Here is a 10,163-nt window from a genome sequence, read left to right as displayed (position 1 = left end):
CACTGTCTGTGTGTGTTAGATGGTACACCCATTCCCCACTCTGTGTGTCTTAGATGGTACACCCATTCCCCACTGTCTGTGTGTGTGTTAGATGGTACACCCATTCCCCACTGTCTGTGTTAGATGGTACACCCTTTCCCCACTGTATGTGTGTGTCTGGAGTGGGGAATGGGTCAACCAGTCTCTCTCTCACTGGAGTACGGCTGTATCACTGAGTATGATGAAGAAGGAGTGGAATCAGTTTCGGGGTTTGGCGGGGGGGGGGGGGGGGGGGGGGTAGGGTCTACCGACCTGATGTAGCAGGTGTAGGGTGTGGGGGGTAAAGCCTTTAAGGTAGGCCACCAGTCTGACTGAATTGTGCAGCATACCCGATGGGCCGAATGGCTGCTCCTACCTGCGCAGTCGTGCCTTTGTGGTCTGTGCGGGCAATGCGATTGGCTCCTCCTTGCCCTCTGACATGGCTGTCGCAAGCCACCCCCCTCGAGGGCAGAAGGATCTGTTGACCCTGATTGTGGATTGTTCCACCCCTCCCCCCCAACCAGCTGCCCACAGGGTGGACCAGACAGACATCCGAGAGTCGCTGATTTATTGTTAAACTCCGTTTGTTAAACATTTTCGGTTTCCAACGTACAACGGGTGGGAACCTGAAATACAGGTGGGCACGGAGGGGGGAGGCAGCGATATCCCCCAGACGTTTGCCAAGGTTCAGTCATCGGGGCATTGACATAGCAGGCACATGTTCCACGGGGGTTGTGACCCCAGAGTGGGGAGGTTAACAATCACCAGTCGGTTTCCGAGTCCGCGCTGCCCTGTCCCACTGAACAGGGGCCTTAGTCACGGCCAATTCCCTCTCCTGCTCCAGAGAGAGTAGGGAGACATTACGCTGCACGCCATGTCCCAGGGGAGTGACCCCGTTCACTCGGTCAAGGTGTGTGAGCTGACCCGGGAGGAGGAGGGATCTCCGGCCGGGATCGGTCGCTCTCCTCCCCGCAGAATTCCCGACGGAGCTTCCAGAGCCGTGACAGGACAGGGTTCGGCCTCCTTCAGGCAGGGTCCGGAGCGGTTTTGCAGGAAGGGAAGGGGAAGAAGGTTCCCCAAACGCAATGGGGGGGCTTCCATGGTGGTCTCGGGTGGGGTGGGGGGGGGGGGGGGGAGGTCATCTGGTCAACGTTCAGGAGATGGTCAGACTGTCATCACTTGGTGCCATTCTCCTCCTACTCCAACCACCTCCCTTACCCATCCCCCCCCCCCTTCATCCCACTCCCACAGCCACCAGTGTCCATCTAGAGAGTGACCAGCCACTCCCAGAGAGACTGTTGCCCATCTAGAGAGTGACCAGTCATTCACAGAGTGACCATTGTCCAACTGGAGAGTGACCAGTCATTCCCAGAGTGACCGGTGTCCACCTGAAGAGTGACCAGCCACTCCCAGAGTGACCGGCGTCCATCCAGTGTCGATCTGAGAGGGAGTGGGGTATCTGGGAAGTCTGGGATTGGTCATCCCATGAGGAAGCACACCCTCTCTCAGTGCACCAATAAGGCATGATGGGAAATCAGTCAGGCAGAGTGGACAGTCAGTGACCAGACCAATAAGGAGTGGGATAGGACCGCACAGGATTGGTGGATCCCGTACAGATCCCACTGCCTGCTGCCTGATCCTCCGAGCAATGTCAAAGGTCAGGGTCAGGGAGCTGAGAAGGGGTGGGGGTGGGGGGGGGTTTGAGGTCATCACGTCCCGTCCAAACCTCCCCCACCCCTGCCACTCCGTCCTGCCCTGGGGTGGGCTAGTCTGGAGCCTGATTAGACTCGGGACGAAGGGCAAGCCTTTCCCTGACAGCCAGGTCCTGTCAGGATTCGTGTCGAGCTGTGAGCAACAATGACCTTCCTGAACAGGGTCTGGGATTCTGGGTCTAATCAGCACGTCCAGCTCCCTCATTCACGGGGTTGGGGGTGGGGGGGGCTTCAGATCAGCCAGTGCATGTTCTCCTTCCTTAATCTTCAAAATCGAGTATCTGGGCTCCAAACCTCGTTATCTTTCTGCCGTCAGTGAATGGACTCATAATCAGGACAAAGCTGCCCCCCCCCCCCCATTGGATTGGCACCACATCCAGAAACATCCCCCTCTCCCTCCCCCTCACCGACGCTCAGTAGCAGCAGTGTGCACGATGCGCTGCAGAAATTCCCCAAAGATCCTCAAGGCAGCACCTTCCAAACCCACGGCCACTTCCATCGGGAAGGGCCAGGGGCAGCTGATACATGGGAACACCAGCCCCACCCTCTGAAGTTTCCCCTCTGAGCCCCTTGGGGATATATCGGCCGTTCCTTCAGTGTCGCTGGGTCAGAATCCTGGAACTCCCTCCCTCAGGGCATTGTGGGTCTCACGGGCTGCAGCCGGTCAAGATGGCGGCTCACCACCCCCTCCCCCACCTTTTCAAGGGGAGCAATTCGGGACGGGGCGATAAGCGCTGGGCCCAGCCAGTGATGCCCGCGCCCTGTGAATGAACAGGCTCCAAATTAAGTCGATCTCCCGATACTTGGCACTGAGTGCTTCGGGGTCTGTACGTGGGTATCAGACTCCGAGAAAATCGAGGTGGGGGTGCGGGGGGGGAGCTGTATGAAAATGGCAGGGGTGGGAGATACATGATTCCTATAAAAACCTCGATATGAGAGGGGGGGGGGGGGGGTCCCGTTCCAACACCCTGTAGTGCCTGCAGTTTGGAACTGAGGGCAAGTGGCTCATTGCTTGTTGTGAGTCGGTCTGTTCAACAGAGAAACTGTACAGTGTCGGCCTGTTCATGGTCTGAGTACAGGAGTTGGCAAGGAACAGGAGGAGATGTGAGGGTGGGGGGGGGGGTGGGGGGTGCAAATGTATGGAGTGGGGTGGGGCTGGGCAGTTGGGGGCATGAAACAGGAAGGGGGTCAGGGCAGGGGGGGTCAGAGAGGGCAGGGGTCAGGGCAGGGGCGGTCAGAGAGGACACGGATCAGGGCAGGGAGGTCAGAGAGGGCAGGGGTCAGGGCAGGGAGGTCAGAGGTCAGATCAGGGAGGTCAGGGGTCAGGGCCTACTCGATTTCCAGGATGAGGTCATCGCCTTCGAGGTGCATGTCACGGGTGACGTAGATCTTCTTGACGGTGCCCGACATGGGGGAGTTCACCACTGTCTCCATCTTCATGGCACTGAGCACACACAGCTGCTTCCCCTTCTCAATACGGCTGCCCTCCTTCACCTTAATATCCAGCACCTTGCCCGGCATCGGAGCCCCGATCTGACCCTTCACATCCTTCAGCGCCTTCGGGTGGAAGTGCATCTCCTGTGGGACAGGAGGGCGACGGACGGCCAGACAGAGACAGAAAGGGAGAAGACAGGGATGAGGAGAGGGAGGGAGGGAGAGAGAGAGAGGGGGAGAGGGAGGGATAGAGAGAGGGGGAGAGGGAGGGAGGGAGAGAGAGAGAGGGGAGAATGAGGGATAGAGAGAGAGATGGGGAGAGGGAGGGAGAGGGAGGGAGAGAGAGAGGGGGGGAGAGGGAGGGAGGGAGAGAGAGAGGGGGAGAGGGAGGGAGGGAGAGAGAGAGATGGGGAGAGGGAGGGGGAGAAGGAGGGATAGAGAGAGAGAGGGGAGAGGGAGGGAGAGAGAGAGATGGGCAGAGCGAGAGAAAGGGAAGGAGAGAGGGATGGGGAGAGGGACAGAGAGGGATGGAGAGTGAGGGATGGAGAGAAGGAGGAATAGAGAGAGAAGGGGGGAGAGAGAGTGAGAGAGAGAGAGAGACCAAGAAGGGCAGAGTGAGAGAGAAAGGGAAAGAGAGAGAGAGAGAGTGGGAGACGGATAGAGAGGGAAAGAGAGAGATGGAGTGGTGTAGGATAGTGGGAGATGGGGTGAAAGGGTTAGAGAGATGGAGCAGATTCGGGCAGGAGAGTGAGACAGACAGACAAGAAGAGAGAATTGGAATGGGAGAGACAGAATAGGAGAGAGGGGGGAGGGGGGTGAGGAACAGAGAGAGAGGGAGGGAGACAGAGAGGGAAGGTGAGAAAAAAGGTGTGTGTGGATGAGGGAGGGAGAAAGGGAGATGGAGAGAGAAAGTGGAAGCAGAATGGTTAGTGTTCTGACTGCCCTCACCTCCGCGCCCCACTTTAACAATGTCATCCCCAGGTGCCATTAGGAACACCGACATTCGGGGCAGCTGGAGGCCATTCTGCCCCTCCAGCCTGTCCCATCATGCTGTAAATTCACGCCTGGTCAGAATGTGGCCTCAATTCTACCCCCTCTTTCTCTCGGGACAAGCAATGAATGCTCGGCCAAAGAACGAAAAAAAAAAGATCCACTTTCCGCCTGATCCCTGTGCCCTCCCATTCCTCGAGGGAAGCAGAGTCTCCAGTGTCCCAGGCGATGATAAATTTAATGGTGGAGATTCCACACCGGTCTGTGGAAGAGAACTCCGAAGGTTCACAATCGCAGGAGAGAAGACCTTTCTCCCCCTCCCACTCGCGATGAATGAGATTGTGTCCATTTATCAAACCCCAGTGGAACATCCTGCATTGGCCTGTCCACTCGGAGTGAAGACATTTATAGGTTTCTCTGAGAATCCCTCTCCTCATTAGTCTAAAACTTCCCAGTCAGTACAGTCCGAAACCGATCCAGTCTCTCTTCATACTTCAGTCCTGCCAACCCAGGGATCAGTCTGGGAAACATTTCCTGTACTCCCTCATAGTGGTCCGACAGTGCGGCGCTCCCTCAGTACTGACCCTCCGACAGTGCGGCACTCCCTCAGTACTGACCCTCCGACAGTGCGGCGCTCCCTCAGCACTGACCCTCCGACAGTGCGGCGCTCCCTCAGCACCGACCCTCCGACAGTGCGGCGCTCCCTCAGCACTGACCCTCTGACAGTGCGGCACTCCCTCAGTACTGACCGTCCGACAGTGCGGCACTCCCTCAACACTGACCCTCCGACAGTGCGGCACTCCCTCAGTACTGACCCTCCGTCAGTGCGGCGCTCCCTCAGTACTGACCCTCCGACAGTGCGGCACTCCCTCAGTACTGACCCTCCGACAGTGCGGCGCTCCCTCAGTACTGACACTCCGACAGTGCGGCGCTCCCTCAGCACCAACCCTCCGACACTGAGGCGCTCCCTCAGTACTGACCCTCTGACTGTGCGGCACTCCCTCAGTACTGGCCCTCTGACAGTGCGGCACTCCCTCAGTACTGACCCTCCGTCAGTGCGGCGCTCCCTCAGTACTGACCCTCCGACAGTGCGGCACTCCCTCAGTACTGACCCTCTGATAGTGCGGCGCTCCCTCAGTACTGACCCTCCGTCAGTGCGGCGCTCCCTCAGTACTGACCCTCCGACAGTGCGGCACTCCCTCAGTACTGACCCTCCGACAGTGCGGCACTCCCTCAGTACTGACCCTCTGACAGTGCGGCGCTCCCTCAGCACCGACCCTCCGACAGTGCGGCGCTCCCTCAGTACTGACCCTCCGACAGTGCGGCACTCCCTCAGTACTGACCCTCCGACAGTGCGGCGCTCCCTCAGTACTGACACTCCGACAGTGCGGCGCTCCCTCAGCACCAACCCTCCGACACTGAGGCGCTCCCTCAGTACTGACCCTCCGACAGTGCGGCACTCCCTCAGTACTGACCCTCTGACAGTGCGGCACTCCCGCAGTACTGACCCTCCGTCAGTGCGGCGCTCCCTCAGTACTGACCCTCCGACAGTTCGGCACTCCCTCAGTGCTGACCCTCCGACACTGCGGCGCTCCCTCAGTACTGACCCTCCGACAGTGCGGCGCTCCCTCAGTACTGACCCTCCGACAGTGCGGCGCTCCCTCAGTACTGACCCTCCGACAGTGCGGCGCTCCCTCAGTACTGACCCTCCGACAGTGCGGCACTCCCTCAGTACTGACCCTCCGACAGTGCGGCACTCCCTCAGTACTGACCCTCCGACAGTGCGGCACTCCCTCAGTACTGACCCTCTGACAGTGCGGCACTCCCTCAGCACTGACCCTCCGACAATGCGGCACTCCCTCAGTACTGACCCTCCGACAGTGCGGCACTCCCTCAGTGCTGACCCTCTGACAGTGCGGCACTCCCTCAGTACTGACCCTCCGACAGTGCGGCACTCCCTCAGTACTGACCCTCCGACAGTGCGGCACTCCCTCAGTACTGACCCTCCGACAGTGCGGCGCTCCCTCAGTACTGACCCTCCGACAGTGCGGCGCTCCCTCAGCACCGACCCTCCGACAGTGCGGCGCTCCCTCAGTACTGACCCTCCGACAGTGCGGCACTCCCTCAGTACTGACCCTCCGACAGTGCGGCACTCCCTCAGTACTGACACTCCGACAGTGCGGCGCTCCCTCAGCACCAACCCTCTGACACTGAGGCGCTCCCTCAGTACTGACCCTCTGACTGTGCGGCACTCCCTCAGTACTGGCCCTCTGTCAGTGCGGCACTCCCTCAGTACTGACCCTCCGTCAGTGCGGCGCTCCCTCAGTACTGACCCTCCGACAGTGCGGCACTCCCTCAGTACTGACCCTCTGATAGTGCGGCACTCCCTCAGCACTGACCCTCTGAGAGGGCTGTTCTGATGGTGGTTTTAGTGCGCACTCTCTCACTTTGCCAGCTGGACTCCAGACCCCAGTGAGACCCATTGGACTGCAGACAGTGACGCTGCACTTCCTCCGAGGGGAGAACTGCCTGTCCCATGGTTGGGCACCAGGTGGCAGCCAAGCTCCAGGAGAGTGGTGCTCCTGTTCCCTGGGGAAGGGAGTGCCCTCTGAGAGCTGTTTGTCTGTCTTTGTGCCTGAGGGTTAAACCTTGCTCCGAGCCCCAGCACCTCAACACTCCTCATGTCACTGTCTGTGGACGGTATTACTGTCTGAAAAACACACACTGAAACCGACCCAGTACACCAGAACCACTCACAGGCGGCTGCTTCTCACTGTGAGTGGGAGAGCTCTCACCGACTGTAACATTGCAAAGACAAATATAGGGGCAGGTGGAGGCCATTCAGCCCCTTTAACTGAGTCTATCATTCTAACAGAATTCGGCCAATTATTTGCATATCCTCCCGCCCCCTTGGAAATTCTTTAGCCATCATTTCAAATCTTTTCAGAACCTTATCTCTATTAATGTCCCCAGGCCCGACACCCCCTCCCTATCTCTGTAACCCCCTCCAGCCCTTACACCCCCTCCCTATCTCTGTCACCCCCTCCAGACCCTACACCCCCTCCCTATCCCTATAACCCCCTCCAGCCCCTACACCCCCTCCCTATCTCTGTAACCCCCTCCGGCCCCTACACCCCCTCCCTATCTCTGTAACCCCCTCCAGCCCCTACACCCCCTCCCTATCTCTGTAACCCCCTCCAGCCCCTACATCCCCTCCCTATCTCTGTAACCTCCCTCCAGCCCCTACACCCCCTCCCTATCTCTGTAACCTCCCTCCAGCCCCTACACCCCCTCCCTATCTCTGTCACCCCCTCCAGCCCCTACACCCCCTCCCTATCTCTGTAACCCCTCCAGCCCCTACATCCCCTCCCTATCTCTGTAACCTCCCTCCAGCCCCTACACCCCCTCCCTATCTCTGTAACCCCTCCAGCCCCTACACCCCCTCCCTATCTCTGTAACCTCCCTCCAGCCCCTACACCCCCTCCCTATCTCTGTAACCTCCCTCCAGCCCCGACACCCCCTCCCTATCTCTGTCACCCCCTCCAGCCCCTACAGCCCCTCCCTATCTCTGTAACCTCCCTCCAGCCCCTACACCCCCTCCCTATCCCTGTAACCCCTCCAGCCCCTACACCCCCTCCCTATCTCTGTAACCCCCTCCAGCCCCTACACCCCCTCCCTATCTCTGTAACCCCTCCAGCCCCTACACCCCTCCCTATCCCTGTAACCCCCTCCAGCCCCTACACCCCTCCCTATCTCTGTAACCCCCGCTCGCCCCTACACCCCCTCCCTATCTCTGTAACCCCCCTCCAGCCCCTACACCCCCTCCCTATCTCTGTAACCTCCTCCAGCCCCTACACCCCCTCCCTGTCTCTGTAACCCCCTCCAGCCCCTACACCCCCTCCCTATCCCTGTAACCCCCTCCAGCCCATACACCCCCTCCCTATCCCTGTAACCCCTCCAGCCCCTACACCCCCTCCCTATCTCTGTAACCCCCTCCAGCCCCTACACCCCCTCCCTATCCCTGTAACCCCCTCCAGCCCCTACACCCCCTCCCTATCTCTGTAACCCCCTCCAGTCCCTACACTCCTCCCTATCCCTGTAACCCCTCCAGCCCCTACACCCCCTCCCTATCTTTGTCACCCCCTCCAGCCCCTACACCCCCTCCCTGTCTCTGTAACCCCCTCCAGCCCCTACATCCCCTCCCTATCCCTGTAACCCCTACAGCCCCTCCCTATCCCTGTAACCCCCTCCAGCCTCTACACCCCCTCCCTATCTCTGTAACCACCTCCAGCCCCTACACCCCCTCCCTATCTTTGTAACTCCCTCCATCCCCTACACCCCCTCCCTATCCCTGTAACCCCCTCCAGCCCCTACACCCCCTCCCTATCTCTGTAACCACCTCCAGCCCCTACATCCCCTCCCTATCTCTGTCACCCCCTCCAGCCCCTACACCCCCTCCCTATCTCTGTAACCCCCTCCAGCCCCTACACCCCCTCCCTATCTCTGTAACCCCCTCCAGCCCCTACACCCCCTCCCTATCCCTGTAACCCCCTCCAGCCCCTACACCCCCTCCCTATCTCTGTAACCCCCTCCAGTCCCTACACCCCCTCCCTATCTCTGTAACCCCCTCCAGTCCCTACACCCCCTCCCTATCTCTGTAACCCCCTCCAGCCCCTACACCCCCTCCCTATCTCTGTAACCCCCTCCAGCCCCTACACCCCCTCCCTATCTCTGTAACTCCCTCCAGCCCCTACACCCCCTCCCTATCCCTGTAACCCCTCCAGCCCCTACACCCCCTCCCTATCTCTGTAACCCCCTCCAGCCCCTACACCCCCTCCCTATCTCTGTAACCCCGCCAGCCCCTACACCCCCTCCCTATCTCTGTAACCCCTCCATCCCCTACACCCCCTCCCTATCTCTGTAACCCCCTCCAGCCCCTACACCCCCTCCCTATCTCTGTAACCCCTCCAGCCCCTACACCCCCTCCCTATCTCTGTAACCCCTCCAGCCCCTACACCCCCTCCCTATCTCTGTAACCCCCTCCAGCCCCTACACCCCCTCCCTATCTCTGTAACCCCGCCAGCCCCTACACCCCCTCCCTATCTCTGTAACCCCCTCCAGCCCCTACACCCCCTCCCTATCTCTGTAACCCCCTCCAGCCCCTACACCCCCTCCCTATCTCTGTAACCCCTCCAGCCCCTACACCCCCTCCCTGTCTCTGTAACCACCTCCAGCCCCTACACCCCTCCCTATCTCTGTAACCCCCTCCAGCCCCTACACCCCCTCCCTGTCTCTGTAACCCCCTCCAGCCCCTACACCCCGTCCCTATCTCTGTAACCCCTCCAGCCCCTACACCCCCTCCCTGTCTCTGTAACCCCCTCCAGCCCCTACACCCCCTCCCTATCCCTGTCACCCCCTCCAGCCCCTACACCCCCTCCCTATCTCTGTAACCCCCTCCAGTCCCTACACCCCCTCCCTATCTCTGTAACCCCCTCCAGTCCCTACACCCCTCCCTATCTCTGTAACCCCCTCCAGTCCCTACACCCCTCCCTATCCCTGTCACCCCCTCCAGCACCTACACCCCCTCCCTATCTCTGTAACCCCCTCCAGCCCCTACACCCCCTCCCTATCCCTGTAACCCCTCCAGCCCCTACACCCCCTCCCTATCTCTGTAACCCCCTCCAGCCCCTACACCCCCTCCCTATCCCTGTAACCCCTCCAGCCCCTACACCCCCTCCCTATCTCTGTCACCCCCTCCAGCCCCTACACCCCCTCCCTATCCCTGTCACCCCCTCCAGCCCCTACACCCCCTCCCTATCTCTGTAACCCCCTCCAGCCCCTACACCCCCTCCCTATCTCTGTAACCCCCTCCAGTCCCTACACCCCCTCCCTATCTCTGTCACCCCCTCCAGCCCCTACACCCCCTCCCTATCCCTGTCACCCCCTCCAGCCCCTACACCCCTCCCTATCTCTGTCACCCCCTCCAGCCCCTACACCCCCTCCCTATCC

General features: G+C 60.1%; 1 protein-coding gene across 4 annotated transcripts in view; it reads right to left on the bottom strand.

The window, feature by feature from the left end:
• Window positions 1–569: 569 nt before the first annotated feature.
• Window positions 570–10,163, bottom strand: part of LOC140457003 (pyruvate carboxylase, mitochondrial-like) — a 1,063,875-nt gene continuing 1,054,281 nt past the window's right edge. For all 4 annotated transcript variants that reach the window (XM_072550900.1, XM_072550899.1, XM_072550901.1 and 1 more), the window contains one exon: window positions 570–3,308. In XM_072550900.1, the coding sequence (XP_072407001.1) occupies window positions 3,060–3,308 (249 nt within the window). In that variant the 3' untranslated portion in view covers window positions 570–3,059. The remainder of the gene's footprint in view (window positions 3,309–10,163) is intronic.

Source organism: Chiloscyllium punctatum, chromosome 31 (genome assembly GCF_047496795.1).
Source record: "Chiloscyllium punctatum isolate Juve2018m chromosome 31, sChiPun1.3, whole genome shotgun sequence".
Lineage (NCBI taxonomy): Eukaryota > Metazoa > Chordata > Chondrichthyes > Orectolobiformes > Hemiscylliidae > Chiloscyllium > Chiloscyllium punctatum.
Note: the sequence above shows the minus strand (reverse complement) of the source record. Positions and strands in the feature narration are given on the sequence as shown.